Source organism: Podarcis pityusensis (assembly GCF_964106645.2).
Source record: "Podarcis pityusensis genome assembly, chromosome: Z".
NCBI classification, from domain to species: Eukaryota; Metazoa; Chordata; class Lepidosauria; order Squamata; family Lacertidae; genus Podarcis; species Podarcis pityusensis.
This window is the reverse complement of record NC_138044.1, coordinates 29,837,512-29,860,235: the sequence shown is the minus strand read 5'-3', so window position 1 is coordinate 29,860,235 and position 22,724 is coordinate 29,837,512. Positions and strand designations below refer to the sequence as shown.

General features: G+C 43.2%; 1 protein-coding gene across 2 annotated transcripts in view; it reads right to left on the bottom strand.

The window, feature by feature from the left end:
* The window catches only part of LOC308468814 (connector enhancer of kinase suppressor of ras 2-like), a 317,637-nt gene that overhangs the window by 177,054 nt on the left and 117,859 nt on the right, over positions 1–22,724 (bottom strand). For both annotated transcript variants that reach the window (XM_080991239.1, XM_080991238.1), the window contains exons 3-4: positions 18,368–18,570; positions 13,512–13,599 (exon numbers count right to left, since the gene is read on the bottom strand). In XM_080991239.1, the coding sequence (XP_080847365.1) occupies positions 13,512–13,599; positions 18,368–18,570 (291 nt within the window). The remainder of the gene's footprint in view (positions 1–13,511; positions 13,600–18,367; positions 18,571–22,724) is intronic.

Genomic DNA, 22,724 nt, shown 5'->3' with positions numbered 1-22,724 from the left:
CCAAACAGAAAGAAAATATAAATACCACTTCAAATCATATTCTGCTAAACAAAGCTGGGCAGGGAGAATGGAAATAATAATGCTAACAACCACTTTCACTTCTTAGTGAACTGCGCATAGAATTATCTTTACCATTCATGTGCATTAATATAAGTGGTCAGGAAGGCTCAGGTGCATTAATGCTTTTATTTCAGCTCCAAAGAGATGTACTTGATGTAGCCACTATTACCTTTGCAATTACATATCGGAACACACATAATTTCTTCTAATATGTATTCACTTAAACTGTATCTCCAGATGTGTTTCTTTGCCTTCATGCTGCACGTGGAAAATTATGCAGCCCGGTTTGAACATTTATTTATTCTTTACTGATTACACTTTTTATCCTGCTTGTCCTATAATGAGGTTGGGTAAGCTGGGCCAAGAGGTGGTGACTGGCTGAAAGTCACACAAAGACAAAGATGGGTGGAATCTGAACTTGAACCTGCTTCACCGCATTGATCTGGTCTAGATTATACTGATTCTGTAACTGTGGTAGGGAGAAAGCCAAGTACACACCTTCCTATTCCTGACCACTGGGTGCACCTGTCCTGCTGTAGAGATCCCTGGATGTCCATCTGCAGACATATCATTTGAAGAGCAATTGTCCATTCCAGTCAACAAATAAAAAAAAATAAAAAAAAATCTTCAGAGGCTTTTGGAGTGGTCGGTTGAACTGCCTGGAGGTGGTTGTGGTTGTGTACAACCTCCATTCCATGTTAGGTCTGTTCCAGGCAGGTGTAAACGCAGTCAGGCCAGAAATGATGTGACATGGCCGGGGGGAGATGCTGGGAAAACTCTGGCTCTGCTAGCATGAAGAATGGAAGATTGGCTGAAGGAAGAGAAATGGCGGCACCAAGAGAAATCACTTTACCATATTGTCATAGGAAACAGAAGAAATACAGAGATGGCCACAATGACAGAGGAGCAGCTACAACCAAGAACTCTGTGTGAGGCACCCAAACCATGCTGGATAAAGCAGGCAGCAGAAGAAAGAGAATTTGAGTAGCAGCTGCAGAGGCAACCTTAAGCCCCAAGAGGAAACTAATGATGAGAAGTCCTGAACCGCCTAAGGAAAGGAGCAAGACATTCACCCAGTATAATAACTAGAGGCAGACTTGGAGATTTGAAGGTCTCCTATAGTGCTGCTGATCATATATGTAAATTCTGAACAAGAATCAAGGATGAGAAATAGTGAGGGGGAGGCCAGACAGTTGGGAAGGATGGTAGCAATGGTGAAAGTTGTTGTTGTTGTTTAGTTTTTTAGTCGTGTCCGACTCTTCGTGACCCCATGGACCAGAGCACGCCAGGCACTCCTGTCTTCCACTGCCTCCCGCAGGTGAAAGTTGTAGAAGTCCTTAAATCAAGTCTAATCCAACAGCCTGGAGTCCATAAAGCTAAACGGGGAGGCACAGAGGCTGACGCCTGGAACTCTGAACAGGAATACTTCTGAAGATGTTATTGTACATGCTCTTGTATTTAGTTTTTCAATTTTTTTAAAAAAGGTTACCATTTGTTCACGTACCTTCCAGCACCTTGGAATATATACTGCAGATTATATAACACATCTGCACCACATGTTAAAGGATATTGTCGCCTCTTTTAGTGGGGTGGAATTTGTAGTCCTGCTTTGTTTGTTTAATTCTGCTGAATTGGGCTCCTTAGTCACAATGAGAGAACCCACACAGCAACAGCTGTATGTAGATAACCTACATGAAGGCATGAATGTGTGTGGAGCTCTCCACAACAGACATTCACTCACTGAAGGTGTATCCCATGAACCGATGTAATGATTAAAAAATACTTAAGGAAGTAAATAAATCACAGCCTTCATTGGATGAGAATAGAAGCAAATTGTACAGTGCTGTTGACTCTCTCCTGTATTAACCAAATGTGACATGCCTTGCCTACAAAAGACTTTTGTGGGAAATAAAAACAGCTTCTCTGAGAAAAATCTGGCTTGTCACCCGAAGGATTATTCCAAAATTCTCTACCTGCCAAGTTATCTGCTTCAAATCTAGCATTCCACAAGCTCTCCCCTTCAGCAACTTCTTTAGATTTTTCTCTTCTTTAAGCTGAAATGTCAGAAGATTTCTTTCAAGCCAAAGAGATCTGATATAATTGCACAGTGACTAGGAGGCAATCAGCCTCTGGCATTGAATTTGGCTTTTTGGGGGTGTGCTACCTTGCAAAGGGTTTCACTCTCCCCTCTTTTTTTTCAAAAGAAAGAAAGGAAAATCATTATCATAAGGGAAAACTGCAATGTCTTTTTTTTTAATAAAAAAAAATCTAACAGCAATTTTAATACAAGCCGTATGGTTTGAAAACTCTAGCGGCAATTGTGAAATTAACATTCATCTGGGTAAAAAATGCTTTGACTTGAGTAATCATTATATTATTTATATGACCTACTTCTCATCCAGCCTTAGAACTGTGCCCTGAAACTTAGTTATATGTTGAGTGATAGAAAATATTTGGGATTTTTGTTATTACTCTGTTGATATAGAGCTTAACAGGATGGTTAACTTTAATAATGGAGGAATTACGGTTAAGTAGGGCCTGATCAACTGTCATGCTCAAAAATCCAGAGCACTATTCCTCATTAGGCAATCTGCTAAATCCACATTAGTGCCCCTGGTTATCTCCAATTGACCCATTCAGCCTCTGCTCCTGCTTTTCACACTCTCATTAACCAGAACCACATCTTTTCCAACTCCTAGCTGGCAGCAGTCAGGAGTTGATAGCAAGGCTTGTATCTCATCAGAACAATAATTTATATGTGCACAAGAGGACTTTCTCCTCATTCTTCTGCCTGTGTGCCCCCTAAACCTGCTCTTGTGCGTCCCCTAACCCTTCTAGGGTGTGGGGGCCAGGGGGCCCCCGCAGAGGAGACCGGGAAAAGTGTTGTGCAAGCAGAAGTCTTTGTGCTGATGGGACAGTTACTTAGCCCTGCACTGGATGCTAGTCAGTGTTCCTTTACAATACTGTACTGAACAATATTATAATTAGGGTTGTGTCTATTCTACAAATACAGTTCATCAAGGTTGCTGAAAAATTACTTCATTTTGTATTATTATTACTTTTATATTCCATATTTTTTTTCTTCCAAGGAGTTCAAGGTTCCCTACAGTTATCCCCCTCTCCATTTTATTCTCACAACCATCTTGTGAAGGGAGGATTTGAATCCTGATCTCACAGGTCCTAGTCTAATATGCTGCCTGCTATCCCACATTGGCATGGATGTTCAACATGGAGCAATGATTTGCTCAAACAGATATGTCTTCCCACAGCTATCTAAATCTCTCCCAGGTCCTTCCCAAGCAATCTGAGACTCCACTGACATGCCCATCTCGGCTCCTCCATCTTCATACCTATTCTAGTCCTGGGAGACTAGGGGGAAAGGGAGCTTATCACAGCAGGAGTGGGGGACACCCTGGCTTCTTCGCCAGCCTGACTCATCCCTGTCTCTTGACCACCTTCCTCTTGCGTCAGCTTCAGATTTGGGGCCTCTCTCTGCCACAGCCTCTCCCAGCTCACTAAGTCCAATTAGTCTTTCAACATCCAACAGCTCTTCTTCCTCGTCTTCTCCCTTTGACCACCACCAGCCCCTGGGTTCTTCTTCCCTTGGGAGTTCCCCAGCTAGTGCCTTCCACTATTCCTCCATGTCCTGTCACTCCATGACAGTAATTTGCAACATTTTTCTAATGTTGCATTTTAAAGTGTTGTCATCTTCCCTGAAATCTTAGGGTGAGAGGAGGAGGGGATAGATAATAAATAAAAACAACAACATACAATAAATTCCATTATTATTATTATTATTATTAATCTGGAAGTATGGAGAATCCCCATTTACTTACTAGAAGACACCTCCCCCCACCAGGGCTTTGTACAATATTTGTTCTACGATATGAAAAGGAGAAAAGAAAGTGTGAGCATGTAATTCAACAGTGTATGCAACCTGCAATGTAATGGAAAGAATGGTTGCTTTTTGTTTGTTTTTTTGTTAGTAAAATGAGGTGTTTTTTTTAAAGGAAGAGAAGGTGGGGGAAGATAAGAAATGTCTACAGTATTTTTAGAAATTACAAACATTAAATCAAACAACATGCTACGGGTAACAAATGTTTATCTTGGGAGCATTGTCTAATTTTGGTTGTGGGGAATCATCTTTAGTTTGGTAAGCTTTATTAAGCTATACAAAACTGCAGTTCTGGCTGTTTTTTGTCTGTTTCTCTCCTCTCCTGGGGTTCCTATTTCTCTTTGGTAATTCAGCTTTATTGGAGTAAAGCCAAAAGGCCGTTTGTAAAATTAAATAACTCAGCAGTGCAATCCCAACATGCAGGGAAGCAAGGAACAGCACCTATACAAGATGGTGTTACCCAAGAGATGATGATGATGATCATCATCATCATCATCTTTATTATTATCTTTATTATTATTATTATGGTTTAGTACTGGATTGGAACAAATGGCATTCAGGTTTTTTGCAGAGTGCTGTTTGTTTTGATTTAGCACTTAAGAACAGATTTTCCAGGGGAAAGCGGTTTCCACTTCTAGGCACAGGACAAGTAGAAGTGTGGATAATCCCTGACTTTCAGATGTCAAAATGAAACATTTATACGGTGTGAGCCAGAGTGCTCCTGTGGTTAGAGTGTCAGACTAGGACACGGGAGACTAGAGTTCAAATCCCCCACTCAGCCAGGAAGCTCAATGGCTGGCTTGGTGTCCGCCATGTACAAATGAAATAACCCAAACCCTCCACTCATACACAAATTTATGAAACTCATATTCTGCCCCCAAAATAATCAGATAAGCCCCTCACATCTGGAGAGAATGAATGATCCATTGAAAATGGGGGAGGGGAGATTTCAGCCTCCAGTTAGCAGAAAGAGCCTCAGCTTGTGCTAAAAGCCTTTGAGAAAAGCCAAGTTTTCACTTGGTGCTCCAAAACAAAAAGAAAAGGAGCTAGGCAACTCCCCCCACCCTGTGCTGGGAGGGCATTCTACTGAGTTAGTTACATCACCAAAAAGTGACTGCTCTCAACTATGCCTTTTCCAGTCTCAAGTGGTAGAGAATTAGCCGCACCCCTCCTCTCCTGAAAAGAAGTCTCCAATGCTTTCTCCCAGGGGAGGACTAGGGTTAGGCATGCAGACTGTTTAGTCCAGGGAGGGGCCGTTGCCAGGCTTCTTAAATTAGCCCCACTCCACCCTCTTCCTTCTTTTATGGTAGTGCCCTCCCTCCCTCCGCCGTGTAGGCTTTACTACTCACCCTATTTGGGGGCTGAATAGGAATTTGGTGGGAAAGGAGCCCCAATTGTGGCCCAAGAGAGGGGAAGGATCCGATCTCTCCCCACCCCCCGCCACCACTTATTGGATAACTAATTTGGAACACAGGCAGCGATCATTTCGTGCAGGGGTTCCATTCCTGCACCCAAATGCATCGGTGGAGCACACATAAGCACCCCAGGCTGTTATTTCCCACTCCCATTCTTTCCTCTTCCAAATCCAAAAGAAAACATGTGGTGGCAATCATGCGTCAATTGGACTCACCTAAATGGTCGTTGCCTGTACATAAAATGGCAATCAAAATTATCAAGGCAACAGGGAGTTTTTTGGTTTGCAGAAAAGGCAAGTAAGAGGTGGCAGGACAAAAGTGTATAAATTCATGCACACCATGGGGAAAGTAGCAAGAGAAAAGTTTTTCTTCCTCTCTCGTAATAGCATTAAAACGGGGATTTCAGCCAGTGAAGCTGAATGTTGAATGCTGAATCTGATACTCCTGCTGCTGCACTCACTCTGCATTGAGTTCTCTGCTGCCTCACCCTCTCAGTAACCAACAGAGACACAAGGCACTGGAGAGGCAGGTATGTAATGCTGCCCTGCCTGGTTGGACTAATGGGGGACATGACAAAGATGATACATGCTGTGCAGAAAGTGAATAGGGAGTAATTATCTCCCTTCTCATTACCTGAGACCCAGAGGTCATCTGATGAACCTGAATGCTGGAAGATTCAAGGCAGACAAAAGAAAACACCTTTGCACATGGTGCAAATTTGCTCCCACAGGACACAGTTTTGGCCACCACCTTGGATGGCTTTAAAAGAGGATTAGACAAATTCACGAAGAAGAATGAGGCTACCAATGGCTAATAGCCATGATGGATTTGTTGCATCACTGCTGTTGGAGGCAGTACAGTGGTACCTCGGGTTACAGACGCTTCAGGTTACAGGCTCTGCTAACCCAGAAATAGTGCTTCAGGTTAAGAACTTTGCTTCAGGATGAGAACAGAAATCGTGCTCCGGCGGCGCGGCGGCAGCGGGAGGCCCCATTAGCTAAAGTGGTGCTTCAGGTTAAGAACAGTTTCAGGTTAAGAATAGACCTCAAGAACGAATTAAGTACGTAACCAGAGGTACCCCTGTATGCTTCTCAATACTAGCTGCTGGGAGCTGCAGGTAGGCAGAGGGTCATTGTGCTCAGGTCCTGCTTGTGGAGAACAGGATGGGCCACTGGTCTGATCCAGCAGGGCTCTGCTTATGTTCTTGGTTCTTTCCTGCTCAGACTACTGTGATTTAGCTAATCTGCTTAACCAGTTTGTGCAGATAGGTTATGTTTTAAAGAAATATAGCCAATTAAGACCTCTACACCATGCATGTTGCATCTCGAACCTTTTTTCATGGGTGTGAGAGCAAAACTCCAGCTGGCAAAGGAGCAACTTCAGAGCAGGACCTGAAGAGAACAGGCAGTCCATGGAGGAATGCAAATGTCTGGGGGTGGCCCCAAGGTGGCTATCACCGATGGAAGCGAAAGCTCAGAAAAAGCTCAATATGGAGGCCAAATGGCCGAAATATTGGGAAATTTTGGAACAAGAGGGAGATAGACTGAAATTGCAGAGTTTTGAGAAACTAAAAATCAAAGTGCGAGACTGGCTTCATTATTATCAGATAATGGAGGCATACAATTTGGACAAGAAAATTGGCTTCCAGGTGGAAAAATCAAAATTAGAAACAGAACTGTTAGAACCCAAAACTAAGATTTTGTCAAAGATGTATAACTTGCTGTTGAAATGGAATACTCAGGATGAAACGGTGAAATCTGTTATGATTAAATGGGCACAAGATGTTGGACATAACATAATGATGGCTGACTGGGAACAGTTATGGACCACAGGTATGAAGTTTACGGCATGTAATGCCTTAAGAGAGAATATTATGAAAATGATATACAGGTGGTACATGACACCAGTCAAGCTTGCAAAAATCTATCATTTGCCCGATAATAAATGTTGGAAATGTAAAGAAACCGAAGGTACATTCTTTCACCTTTGGTGGACGTGCCCAAGGATTAAGGTTTTCTGGGAGATGATTTATAATGAAATGAAAAGGGTATTTAAACATACCTTTCTGAAGAAACCAGAGGCCTTTCTCCTGGGCATGGTTGGCCAATTGGTGCCAAAGAAGGACAGAACTTTCTTTATGTATGCCACAACAGCAGCAAGAATACTCATTGCAAAGTATTGGAAGACACAAGATTTACCCACTCTGGAAGAATGGCAGATGAAGGTGATGGACTATATGGAATTGGCGGAAATGACTGGCAGAATCCGAGACCAGGGAGAAGAGTGGGTGGAAGAAGATTGGAAGAAATTTAAAGACTATTTACAGAAATACTGCAAAATTAATGAATGTTAGAATGATGTCAGAATGAAGTTAAGTGGTTTTAGCAGCAATGTTATAAAGGTGTATGTAAAAATGGATTGTTAACAGGTGAAAATCTTAAGTTATAATATATTAAGTTAAAGGATTAAGACAAAAACAAAGAGGGAAAGGAATTGCTGAATTAACCAATAGAACTGGAACACAAAAAAGGGAGGTGTGAGGAGGTCAGGGAAGCAAGGAAATGAAATGTAAGGCATGGAAAGATTGATGTGTTTTTTTAAGTGTCTTTTATCTTTTTTCTGTATTTTGTATTTTGTATTTTTTTCCTTTTTTTTTTTCCCCCCCTTTTCTTTTTATTTATGTAATTTTTTTTTTTTTTGAAACTTTAATAAATATCATTAAAAAAAAAATATGTCTGGGGGTGGTAGGGGAGGAAGTCCTTCAAATAAGCACATCCCAAGGCATTTAAGAACCAGAACCTGGAAATGAACCTGGAAATGTAATCAATGCAGATTTCATAACACTAGAGTAATAAGCAACCAGCATCCTAGACTATCAACAGTTTGGTCTTGGCAATTAGGTTTCCTTTCCTTCTGCCTTCTTGTGTGCCATCTATGGTGTCATTATTGTTCTGCTTTTTTAAAAAAACTTTATATTGGTTTGTATTGGCAACTCATTTTCATTTTTATGAACCACCTTGGAAATTATGAGTGGCGACTTCCGGGTTGGCGCCATCGCCGAATGGCGGACTCCCTCCGAGCTCCGGAGGGAGTCTGCTCGGCAGGGGCTGGGTCCTACCGCACCGGCGATGCGGGGACCCTTAAAAACCACGGCCACGAGGGCCGTGGACATGGAGACTCGGCTGGCACCGTTAGCGCCCTCCCGACTCGTGAAGGAGCCTTTTTAAAGGCTACGGATCGGGTGCCGGGGAGAAGCGTGGTGCTTTGAGTCCTCTGCTATCCCTGCCGAGCGCAGCCGCATGCCATCCGGCGGAGAGCGCTGACTTCTTCCATTGAAAATTCGGACTTCTTAACAACAACCTGTGAGTAATTTGGAAACCGGGTTCAAAAGGAGGAAAAAAAAAGAATTTTTTTTTCGGATTGGACACGAGCGGGGGGGGATCCAAAAAGGAAGTCAGTCCCCCCCCCTATTGTAAACCTTCCAAAACAAGGACGGGGAAACCAAGGTCCAAAAAGATTTGTATTGCTGATAAAAACTAAGAATTCCACGATGGGGAATTATAAGAACTGTGCTGGAGGAAGAATTGAGGGAGAAGAAACGTAACCCCCCCCCCTGGGAACCGGGGTGATTGAAGAGAGAGCCTGGTGAAAAGAGTCGGAGATTTTGACAGCTGTCAAAGTAGCTGTCAAAGTCGGAAAGCAGAGAGGATTTTATCATGAGAACCTTGCTGGTTAAATTTGTTACAATTTGCTATAACTCGTTAAAACTTGGATACAAAATGGCGAAAACATGGATAACAATCGGACTTTTGGACTAGAGAAAACAAAGTTACAATAATCCCCCTAGAGGAGTTTCGGGACATTACAAAGATGGTCGTAAGTGGAAAAATACCATTGGAATTTTACAGGACTGGTTATCTTCTGGGAAAGCTGCAAAACGGAAATAATATTTTGTCTACAGGGTGTTCAGCTAAAGGAGACAATAGAATTTTCTATTGAAGAAAGGAAGGGACTGAACGCAAGTTTTTGTTCCTGAATAACAATAATCCCTGCAGAGTTACTAAGCTTCTGAATTAGAACGTTTTAGCAGCGGAACAAGAGGAAATTGGACTACAATTTGGAAAGAACAATGGGGGGAGTTTTATTAAAGATCTGAAGTTAAGTGTTTAAAAAAAAAAAAAAAATAACTATAAAAAGAAAAAGCCAGCAAGGAGTTGGGGGAAATAGGTGATTTATGGACTTTAAGAATTCCAGGCGGATAACATGGTTTGGTGGTCAGGGGGAAATTAAACCGGGGACAGGGGGGGGAGAACTAAAATCCAAAGGCTTGTTAACTTCTTTTTTTTGAACTGGCTCTTTTTCATCTATTATACTTTTTATTTCTTATTTCTGATATTTCTATTGTGTGGGGTGTCCTTATTATTAAAAAAAGGGAAATTGTGGAATGAAAATGGGGTGGGCCCTGGGAGAGAATTTTTGTCTTTTATTAAGGGTATGGATGAGGAGTGTATAAATTTTAAATTCGGATAATGGTCTAAACAATTTAAGTTTCAATTAGAACTGAGAGCTTGTGGAGCCAACAATATGAAAGAGGAATATGGTAGGGGTGGGGGAAGGGGGGAGTCCCGGAAAGTGGATGTATGAAAATAAGGCTCTGAATGTATTTTAATTTTTATTTTCTGTATTTTTGAAAATCTTAATAAATATCATTTGGAAAAAAAAAAAAAAAAGGAAATTATGAGTGGCAGTCAACGGAATGTTGCTCAGAATGGACCCACTGAAATTAATGAACATGACTAAGTTACATCCATTAATTTCAATGGGTCTGAAATTAGGCCCTATCCACACTTATAGCTCACACTTTAAAGCTCCATGTCCAAGCATCCTTTCCCCCCTTTTTTTCTTTTTGCTCAGTAGCTTCCACTGTGAATACCTGCTCTTTAAAGCTGAATTAGAGCAAATGGCAATCCATGGAAAACCCGCATTGCCGTTTGTTGCACTTCAGCTTTAAAGAGTGGTATTTTACGGGGAAAACTTCAGGGCAAAAAAAAAGAGTGTTCACACCAAGACTTGGAAAGTGTGGACCTGTGCCTGGAAAGAGTGGGACAAAAAGTAAGTGTGGACAACCATTTTAAGTGTGTCCAATTGACACAATATCACCAATGCATGGGTCCTTTTGGACCAGAAAGAGGGCAGAATGGGTGTGGGGCAGGGGTGGGGCATACTTATGTGTGCTCTGGCTACACACAAAGGGGCTGGGAATGAAACCCCTGCATGAAATGGTCACCACCTGTACCACCCATTTATGAAAAGATTACATTTTATTTTTAAAATGTAGAAAGATGGTGTATGTGGGTGTGGGTGTGTAAATATTGTAATTAAAGTAACCAGCTAGTAAATAAGTAAGTAAGGTATGGTGGTTGGGATGGAAGGACTTCAGTTGGTGATTCTGGGTTTTCCCCAGCTATCAAAAACGTGAAACCCGTCCACACTTCTGATGCAGAAAGATTACAAAAACGGAAATTACGGAGGCACAGTCCAATCATCCAAGGAGCACAGAAATATGGAAGGCTCTCTCTCTACACTTGATGGTCAAGTATGCCATGCCTTTGAAGTTTTCATTTCTGTAGCAAGGGAACGCATTCAATCAGCTTGCCCGTCTGGACCCCAAGGCAATTCTCTCTCTTTTACACACACACACACACACACACACACTGCCTGTAGCCTGTACTAGTTGAAAATACTTCAAATGGAATATCCATTTTAGAAGACGTGGCTTCCATTTAACTCTCAAACACCAAGAGGATAAATCAATCGCAGCTGGGCTTTTGAGCTAACGATGCCAATCAAACATCATTCCTTTTAATTTATGCATCAGAAAGGCAACTCAAATTTCCTTTGCAGCAAACCTAATTATTTCAGGTCAGAGAATAAAGGCCTTCAGTTGTGGAGTGTATCTGAAATTTTTTCCCCTGTTTTGTAGAGTGGGATGAATTAATTTCAAAGAACAGACCAGGCCTGGGCAGAGAAATCTGATGGTTTTCTATTTGATAACACAAAGTGTTCTTTGCCCAGATTGATTGGGGATTCATATCACACAACAGAAAAATCTATTTGCTTTGTATACCCACCTCATTTAAATTAGAGATTGGTTAGACGAAGTTTCTCCCCAAATGTATAAAGGCAGTCTGTGAACGGCTTAGAAAAGGGCCAAAACTCAGGTAGTCAGATGGTTAATTAAACAATAGAATCATTTACTTAAGGCCAAAGGCTTACGTTGAGGAAAAACATAGGCAGGGGAGGACATGGGATATAGGTTTATAGAATGATGAAAACTGTGAAGAGGATGGACAGAAATATATAATTTTCTTCCTCTCTTATGCTTAGAGGCACTCAGCAGACTAAATTAGCCATAGATATGGGACAAACAACATATAACATGCCCAGCCCTACCATTAGGTAAAATGAGGTGACTGCCTCAGACAGCATTTGCTAGGAGACAGGCTAAAAGTTGTTGGAAGACAGAGATGAAAGATGCATTCTGCCCCCAGTCCCAGACACTATGGCCAACAGTCAGAGAGCGGCAGAGTGTACGCCCACACTGCCAGAGGTGGGCGAGCAGGGTGTGCCCCAAGGCGGGGCACAGAGGGCACCCTCCGGAGACCTGCAGTTCAGGGTAGAAGAGGGGTGGGGAAGCTGCTGCCCACTCTCCTCCTGCCTCCCACTGCTGGGTCAGGCCAGACCCATCAGCAGAACTGCAACGGCCAGGCCATGGCCGAGGAGAGCGGATGGCAGCCTTGCTGCTCACTCTCCCTTTGCTCTCCGTCACCAGGTCAGGCCTGACCCAGTGGTGGAGGTGGAGCTGCTGTGGCTGGGCACACCTCACTGGGATCAGGGTAGGATGCGCTCCGCTGCCGGGTCAGAGGGTGGGCGGCAGCATTGCCACTGACTCTCCTGCTCTCCACTTTTGGGTCAGACCTAACCTGGTGATGGAGCCACTGCAGCTGGGCATGCCTCGATGTGGTCAAGGAGGGCTGCTTTGCACTGCTGAGTCAGAAGTGACCCAATGGCAGAGCCAGGTGCAAGGTGTGCTGCAACCAAGGAGGGTGGGCAGCTGTGCTGCTGCCCACTCGCCTTCTCTCCTCCCCCGGGTCAGGCCTGGTGCTGCTTTTGCGGGTGCAGAACCAGGCTCCGATGAAGGTGCCTGCTGTGGGGGTGCCTGTGTGTGCCCCCTCTCAAAATTGTGCCTGGGGCCATGACACTCACGGCACCCCACACCCACACTATGCCTCTGGTCAAAGTTGATGGGAGTTGAGGTCCACCAACATCTAGAGAGCCATGGGTTCCTCATCCCTTCAGTAGGATATGGGGGTCATTGAGTTTATCCAAAAGCTTCGCTGCGAAGGTGAGTTTTGAAGTGTGATTTCTAGGGAAGGAAGGGTCAGCAAATGGACAAATGATGAAGCTATTCCATGAATTAGGAGTTCTTTGGGTGGTGCGGCACTTTATATTTCCGTCATTATTACATATTGTGAACTGATTCAATTCTAATTCTGCAATGTGGCTTTAGTTGTAGAAAGTTTTCAACGATGTTGGAAGTGGAGGCTCACCTGGTGTCTTCATTATGTCTTTAATGGTTTCTTTAGGAACTAGGGAGAAACATTCCTCTTCTCCCAGGTCTTCAGTTAATTAAACAATTTGTGGCCTTTTGTGTGGAGTATTGTTTTTGAGAAACCTCAGGCTAAAGGGGGGGGGGGCAAATGTGGCCCTCCAGTCCTGTCTACCTGGCCCTTGAGACAGTCCTGCTCCACACCACCTTCCGAGTCACACACCCTCTCCCAAGGCCATGTTCTCCTATGGGTCTTCTATTGCATTCTCCTTCAGTATATTTGCCTGGTTGGAATATGTTCTTGAACTCTATAATTCCTGTGGTTTAAACCATAGAAACATTTAAGGGTCAGGCTTTGTAAGCTGAAGAAACCCATTTTTGCTGGAAACCACTGCTTTGATGTTCCTTGTTTTGCCTAAGCGCAACAAAAGCTGTGCAGAGGCCTCAGCAGCCAAGGAAGGAGACATATCTGCGTCCTTCCACTATGGAAGTAATTTAGGAGTAATTTAGTAGAAGATTAACTAGCTCTTACCTGCTGCACTATGGTTGTTAGTTCCAGGCACAGTTGAACAATGTTATTTTTCAGCAGTGAGTATTCTGTCACACTGACAAATGGAGACCTATTAAGAATAGGGGATTTAAAGAGAAAGCAAGTTAGGAGTCTTCACATTTACAGTTCCGGTAATCAGTCTAATGCTATGCACTATTCATATTTCCTATAAGGAGAGTCTGACTAATGAGCATGTACACACTGATTTTGTACAATTTTGCACTGTATTAATGGAAATATGCCAAACTATTAATAGGCCAAAGAAAGGGCAGGTTCTACAAGACCTAGTCAACTGCCTACATTGATCTTGGCTTCTTGCACTGTAATTATTAAAAATGGGACCGTGCACATTCTTTCACAAGACTTTCACAAAGCTCTGTGAAAGCAGCAGAGGGTCCTGTGTTTATTCTTTGGCATTTACGGTAAAAAAATTCAGTCCATACATTCAAATGGGCACATGACACAGTCTTCCATGTGTTTGAGAGGAAGAAGAAAAAGAAGAAAAGACTGAAAGCACCTGCACTTCAAAAAATTCCCCTGCATGAGGAAATATAATGCAACAGGAATGTTAACTATCCACATATGGGATAGTATGCAAATGTATACATATATGTAAAGTAAAGGGAAAGAGACTCCTGACCATTAGGTCCAGTCGTGACCGACTCTGGGGTTGCAGCGCTCATCTCACTTTATTGGCCGAGGGAGCCGGCGTACAGCTTCCAGGTCATGTGGCCAGCATGACTAAGCCACTTCTGGCGAACCAGAGCAGCGCACGGAAACACCGTTTACCTTCCCGCCAGAGCGGTACCTATTTATCTACTTGCACTTTGTCATGCTTTTGAACTGCTAGGTTGGCAGGAGCAGGGACCAAGCAACGGGAGCTCACCCCGTCGCGGGGATTCGAACCGCCGACCTTCTGATCGGCAAGTCCTAGGCTCTGTGGTTTAACCCACAGCGCCACCCGCGTCCCATACACATATGTACCTGGGAGTAAATCCCATTGAACTCAGTAAGAATTTATTCTGAATACACGTGTGCAGGAAGGTGGAGCAGAGAGTGAGTGAGCGGGGAGATAATGTTTGAAATAAGCAGTCCCCCAATACAATTTAAGTTAGCAGGGTATAGTCTCCGTTTACAATTCTTTGCAAACTGCTTAGAAGTTTTATTTACACTTAAGTGGAATACTAATTTCAGTAAGTATAAACAAACATTTAAATTACTGAGGGATGGTATACACACATATGATGAAATTCAGACTGAAAAGTTGGTGTCTCTTGTCAGAGTCCTTGGAGACCCAATCACAATATAGGGTTAGATTGATCCTTATGTTTATGCTTGCAAAGCAGGTGTGGAGAAACCTGAGGCCCTCTAATGCTGCTGAACTACAACTCCCACCATCCCATGTCATTGGCCATGCTTGCTGGGAGTTGTAGTTCAGCAAAATCTGGAGAGCCAAGGGTTCCCCACCCTTGCTGCAAATAATAGACTCAAGAATTGTTGGGAGGTGCAGAGTGGTGGGGTGGTGGGAGATTGTCTGAATTTGAATCCAGACTGAAAATGTTGCCTTTTCCAGCTTGACAAATGGCAGATCACCTTCCCTGCTCAATAACTGCTTATCTCCTAAAGAGCAGATAAGACTGTTGCTCAGTCACCTTCCAATGATATATGAATTTGTTCACTCCAGGTAAACCTAGAATTCACCATCTTGAGCAGGGTTGAGCCCAACATGTGCCCTTCTGGCCTTTTCTTTTGTCAATGAAAAGGACAAAACATATTATTTGTGAATTGCCTTCTACATGTGTGTCAAGGCAATTTATTAGAAACATATAATAAAAAGCTAGTTTTAAAAACTACAAAAATAATAAGTCAGATTTAAAAACAATACCAAATGAACAACTATAGCAGAGACTTTTTCAATGAGCTGGACAAATTAATGTCATTTCAGCACTGTACAAATACTTAAAAGTAAATAAGTTCCAGGCCTTTTGAACAGTATTGAAACATCCTTTTAATATCACCTGGACACACTTAATATTTTAAAGATTGCTCTGCCATCTTTAAAGACTGGTGTTAGTACTTTTGGTCTCCCCTGAATCATACCAGTTGGTTCACTTTAGTGCTGAGATGGTTTTTAGCTCTTAAATGTAATGTGAGTTTTCTGCTGGGTGTCGTTCCATTCCTTCATGCAAACTTTGGCATTTAGTGTTCTTGTTTAAATCTTATACAGTGGACGCAGGTTGTGAACGTGCATCCCGCACGGATCACGTTCGCAACTGTGTTTGCAACCCGCAGTGGTGCGTCTGTGCATGCGCGGGTTGCGATTTGGTACTTCTGTGCATGCGCAAAGCGCGATTTAGCGCTTCTGCACATGCGCGGCCGCCGAAACCCGGAAGTAACCTGTTCCGATACTTCCGGGTTTCGGCAGTCCGTAACCCAAAAAACACAACCTGAAGCGTCTGTAACCCAAGGTATGACTGTATTATACTCAGGCCACTAGAGAATTAATGATAAGGTGATCAGAGAATTAATGATAAGGTGTTCATCCTCCCTCCCATCTGATTTGGGGTGTGATCATGTGGGAGTGGCCCTGATCCAACCTGGAAACAGTCCAACCTAGGTCCAGGTCCTGAACTGATTCAGGGGCCTTGCACAGTCATGCAATGCAGACCTGATTAAACACTCTGGGTGGACCCTATTCAAGCTGGGGCTGCTGTAACCTGATGCAGTTGAATCCCAGGTCAGTTTGGGATTCATGATTTGGCTGGATCTAGTGTAAAGCCCTAATGAATATTTAGTTATATTCATGTTTATAAGTTGTGGGAAATGTTAAACAGTGGGCAGTCATGGCCACCTGCTTCAGACTGCACCTTTACTGCAGTTGAGGCCACCAGTAAAAAGCCCTGTGGTGTTGCTTAGGTATAGTGCTTTGCCTAAGCATGGAGGAGAAATTTGTCTGGTTCACAGTTTTAAGAAAATCAACATCATCTGTACCTTACAGACAAGAATGCACATCAGAAAATCACCATCCTTCCCATTTTACACTTCTCCGAATTTTGCAGTACATCTCCCAGCTCAAAAAAATCATACCAAAATGTATTATAAATGCATATTAAGGATAAAACATGTTCAGAAATGAATGCATTGATATATAATTATTTAAATTTGCCTTCTATGTGGATTTTTTATTTTTTTTAAAATCACAGATTAATTTAATTATTTGAACTGACTTAACAAGATTTCTATATACCACTTAATGGAAAAAGAAGAAGAAGAGGAGGTGTCCCTCTAAGTGGTTTTCATGACATTATATGAAAATGTAAAATGGGATGGAAGACCCATATGAACAAACACACGTGAAACTGACACAGACCTAGAATCATAGAATAGAATCATAGAATCATAGAGCTGGAAGAGACCACAAGGGCCATCGAGTCCAACCCCCTGCCAAGCAGGAAACACCATCAGAGCACTCCTGACATATGGTTGTCAAGCCTCTGCTCAAAGACCTCCAAAGAAGGAGACTCCACCACACTCCTTGGCAGCAAATTCCACTGTCGAACAGCTCTTACTGTCAGGAAGTTCTTCCTGACCATAGCTAAGTCTTTGCTGAGAATCCTATCACTCTGGGAGCTGATCGTGATATTTCAATTAATATTTTATTGGAGAACAACTCCCATTTCTGCAGCCAGGTCCTGAAACTCCACCTCAAGCCATGACAAATGAACAATGGGGAAACTGAATGTTGCAGAGGGAAGGGAACCCTCCAGATTGGTGTTTCTTTGCTGGTATATTCTGCAACATGCTACTCACTGAAATAAGAGTGCATTAAGTGGTGGATTTATACTGGACAATCTACCTTACCCATCATTTCACTGAAATGGTTCCCCAAGGTTCCGGCATTGTTACTATTCAGGGAAGCACTCACGTACTTTGGCATTTTCTGCTATTGCTCCTCTTCTGTGGAATTCATTTCGCTCTGCCACCACAGTTGAAGCAGCAACCGCTAGTTGCTTCAAACATCTTGTAAAGACTTGTCTTTTTGCCCAGGCTTTTCCTGATCCATAACACTGGCCCATGATTGATGTGTATCAGCCCCCCAAATCTATGCATTATTTGCTTTCATATGTCTTGATGGGTTTTTACCAGATTTAGGCTGTATCTTTGTTTTCACAGATACTATTTTCATATTGTACATATTGTCCACCAGTTAGAAATTTTTAAAATACTAAATGGTTGAAAAATGTTTTTAAACTTGCAAAAAAGCAACAACAATCTAGAAGATTTGCTGCATAACAAGTAACAGGAGTTCAGCAGGAAACTTCAGGGAGACATGCACTGATAGGAAACAAAGCAGTGCTTGCTACCATTATATGAACACAAATCGCTGTGAATGCACAATGAAAAGAACTTTTGGAACCTCTGCCTGTCCAGTGCGTTTCCCTGTGCAGAAAACACTGCTTTCCCCTCCGCGCAGTCTTCTGGGAAAACTTCACCTAAGGCAGAATAGCAGAGTAGCAGCGGTTGCCTTCGTGTGGAAGGAGAAGGAAAGAGTCCAAAACACTGTACTTCTACTCTACAGCGTTTATTTACAAGCAAATACAGCAAACTCCATCAGAGCTTTCTCCTCTCGCTCTCGGAGAAAAGTGAAAGTAACTCACACAGACAAAGGAATTACGTGACTTCCCGTAGAAGTCCCTCCCAGGCACAGGGCATTCCAGAGGTTAACCCATTAACCACCATACTCCACAAGAACATCTGGAGAGGTTTAAAGGCAGAAAATACAAAGCCAGTCTTGTATCTTTCAAACATGTCTTAAAAAACAACAACACTTCAATTACCTGTCCAGCCAGGCAAGCAAGTTCTTGGCAGCACCAATGAGGTCAACCACAGAGGTAAGAAAATCATTTGGCAGTCTTCTGGAGGCCCTGCCATCATAATGGCCGCTCCTCCTCCTACCCGTGATGAAGTTCTGGAGGTTTTTGGCAGAGGCATTCAGCTTGTGGGAAAGAGTTCGCAAGTTTTCTGTCTCCAGACCATAATTCTGAAAGCAAATGAGACATTTGGTACATTTAAAAAAAACACACAATGAAACAGCAGTGTGCAAACATTAAATTTTTTTTGGATTTCAGACATCTTTCTGAACTACAAAAGCAATGAGAAAATTTATTATGATTATTTCTTGATTCTGTTTACAGGGCCACTTTTTGTCACCTCAGATTAGTTTTCAGCATACAAATAAAATAACATGGGACTTAAAATTCGTAAGGACCATTAGGAAACTATTTTTATTTTTTTGAAAAAGATCACCTACTTTATTAAGCTACAGTATTTGTTTTAATTAATAAAAATTAACAGTGCTGTGGCATCTTGTTCAGCGGACTCCTTGCCTACCAGCCTTGGGTTCCTGATTACTAGCATGCGAGTGACAGGACTCAGCCAGAAACGTGGTCTGGCTCCTTAACCATTGATATTGTAACCTCTGACTCAGCTCAGTTCTCTTCACCAACTGGTGTTCTGGTCCTTGCTGGACTCTGAAGTCAAGACACCAGCTACCCATGGTTCCACGTTCATCTTTCCCATTCCAGAGCTCCAAAAGACCTGTCACTCACAGACCCTTGGAGCCATGCTGAAACATGTAGGCATAATGCTTGTACTGTATTTGCACCCAGCATTAGAAACCCTCAAGACTCATATTTCTGAGCTAGGGTATCGAAGACCCAGCAACATATGTGGCTGATGGGTACACCTGGCAGTGCCAGATTTACGTATATGCTAAACAAGCTATAGCTTAGGGCCCCACTCTCTTGGGGCCCCCAAAAAAATTTAAAGGAAAAAAACCTTGGATGTACATTTCCAAAATATAAGATAAAAAACAAATAAAAGAAAACCTACATACAGCAACAGTGTTTTGTGTTGTGTATGCTCCTATGATGTATTTCACTTTTAATATACTTCTTCTTAATTGTATTTCAGTTCAACAATTACTTTGATAAAATACATATTTTGTTATGTGCAAATGGCTTTAGATACCTATTAGGTTCATAAATTACCATAAGGTAAAGGTTAAAGGGACCCCTGACCATTAGGGGGTTGCAGTGCTCACCAAGCAACAAAGTCAACCCTATATACCCCATATACCTCCCAGATGCCTTCCCAGCTATCCAGACCACTTATACATTTGTGGCTAGCTTAGTAGACAAGGGCAGTAGGAATTCAACCTGACAGCATTATGCAGGGAGTACCTGCATTCTCTGGCCACTCAAGCCATTGCTGGCATCTTCGTCTGTTCTTCTTGCTTGCTTTTCAGCAACCTGCCTTCCCAGCTCCCATGCTAACAATACAAGCCAGCGTGCCTGCCCATAATTCATCCCTCTCCAGCTACCCAGGGAGCATACCAATTATCGCTATCAGAGGTAGACAATACTAACAGTTTCTAGTTGCTGGATTTCAGATAAGTCAGTCAATTCCACAAGCACTGGATGAAGTGAGTCTGTGCTTTGTCAGTTTCTTCACCGATGGAGATAGTGTGACACCCCCACCTGCTATGGGGAGCCGAAGCCATTCTTTTTAGGACACGGATGGGGAACTTCAAGGTCAGGGTCAAACTTTAGGTCCTTGCAACTCTCCTAGGCTATGTACATTCTGCAGGCCACACCCCCACTGCACCCTCCACAAGTGCTTTTGCCTGGCCAGAATGCATCCTTGAAGTGTGATGATGTCTCTTGCTTGCCTGGAGAAGTAGGCATGGGCATGGGAAACCTCTGGTGTTTGCACAGCTGGAATGTAACCTACTGCACAACGGTCATATCCATAGTTCCACCTAGTTTTGCCTTTGGCATGTGGCTCTCACAAGGTTTACAGTACTTTGAGGGAATGCAGCCCCTGAAAAAACTTCGCTACCGTTACTGTAGGCAGTATTGCACTTGATGTACCAGCGGGCTGACTCAAAGTAAATAAGCTTCCTAAGTTTCTTGTATCTTTGTCCCAAATCAACTGGGGCTTCCAGTTCATTTCTAACTGCAATTCAAAATGCTGGATATCAACCTATAATGCCCCGTAGAAGTTGGGACCAGGATAATTGAAAGACCACCCCCTCTGAGTCATTGTTCCATTACCCACTATCTTCCATGCCTAGGGAATGGAATAGGGCCTTTTTATGTGCACCATCCAGGCTTAGGAGTGTCCTGTTTTCACTGGGATTGCCAAGGCAAATGCCGTTGGCAATACCAATGGAGAAGCAACTAAAGGGGCATCCAGGGCTGGCACAAGGTCAGGCTCCAAAAAAACAGAAGCCACAACAAAGGATTGAGTGAGAGCTAAAGTCTGAGCTTAGGCAGGAGGTCCAGTAGCAGGTAGGGCACAAACGGGTACCATGGGTGTAGCGGGGGGGGGGGGGGCAGAGGCCCCTACCAATCAAGCACATAAATAAAAATACTTAACTAGCTGAGGTTCTGCCCCCCCCCCCCCGTAAATCCTGGCTACGTCCATGGTTGGTACATATTGTTCTAGAAGCTCTTCCAGCCCAGCACTGGGATTTTTGAGCAGGAATTGCTGGAACCACAGCCCAACCTCAGCTAATCCTTCTCAGCTCCCTTCTCTTCAGACCTTTATTCCCAGTGAGTCCTTGTCTGTAGTCAGACATTTCTCCAGATGAGCTAGGTCTCCATCTAGCATTTAATGTTAAGTTCGGTTCTTCACATTTCCATATTAGTTTGCGATTTTTATTATTTTAAAAGGTCCTCATGAAAGTTCACCAGCATTTTAGTTTCTCCTAATATACACACCTTTCTATCCAATTTTGCCTAAAATGGTTCATTTTTGTATGCTATTTTCAGTAATTTGTGCATTTATATGCACACACATTCCATGGCTGGAGAACTTCAGTACATATTCAGGGATGTGCAAATTTTGAAGGCTTGCTGTATTTTGGCTCCATTATTGGTTTGGAAAGTTCACCTTTAAATGTGAACGGAATCTAATTTCTCCCCAATCCCTATCCAAGCTACAAACTCCCATTATGAAGAGGATCCGTGGTGGGGTTATTGTTGCTTGTTTCTTTGTTTTGTTAGGCAGGTTTCAAAAATATTTTGTTCCACCAAGCATTTGATTTGTTTGGAACTCCCTTTGGTGCTTGGCTGTGAGTTGATGGCTCTGTTTTAATGTTCTCTGTTTTATTCCATTTGTTAGTATACATCTTTATAGCTGTAAGTTGCCTTTGGGGCCCCTTTCCAAGCCCTAGTGGTGGAGAATAAATGATTACAGAAATAAAAATAAACATAAATGTTGTCCTGACCATGAGTGAACCTGGAAAGAAAGAAAGGAAGGAAGGAAGGAAGGAAGGAAGGAAGGAAGAAAAGCAGGAACACCCCACTATCTTTTAAAAATTCAAAATGTTCTTCAGAAGTGCGTAATAAATTTTCACACAATTTTAGGAATCTTTGGTAATCATCCAGGATAGTAGCTGAAGTGAAAACTACAAAGCTACACACACATACACACACCAATCCTGAGGTAAATTAGAATCACATAATTGAACGTGGGTTTGAACCCAAGATGTCCTTCGTCCCAGGCCAGCACTGTGCCCACCAGACCCAGCATGGAGACAAAAGCGTAGCATGCGTGTAGGGGTAGAGGGCTGTGGTCCCGGGAGTAGAAGAGTGGGGGGCATGAACAAGGTGCCCCCCACATGCCTCCAGTACGCGAGCCCCCTGGGTGAGTGCAGAGGGTGTTCTCTATCCTCAGTGCCCCGCCCTGCTCCCGCCCACCAGTTGACGGGCAGACCCGAGCACAAATGGGGACAAGATGTGGAGGGTGCTCTTCAACCTCCGCACCCTGCTCCCACTGGCGGCGGCAGTGACTTGGTGAGTGCCAAGGGTGCTCTTCACCCTCCATGCCATGCATATGCCCAGCTGCAGCAGCGGCAAGGGCTGAATGAGCATGCTCTGTGGACCGGGCACCTGTGGACTGTGCTACGCCCCTGCGTGGAGAACCTGTTTCCCTCCAGATGGTATCAGACTACATTTCCCATCATCCCTGATGAATGGCACTGCTTGGTGGGATTATTACATAAGGGGCACATACCGGCACATAGCAGGAGGAGACGGATGAAGAGTAATCACATGGCTACTGTGAAAAGGCTGTGGCACAGTGGCACCTGTTTTGCATGCAGACAGCCCTAGCATCTCCAGGTAGAGA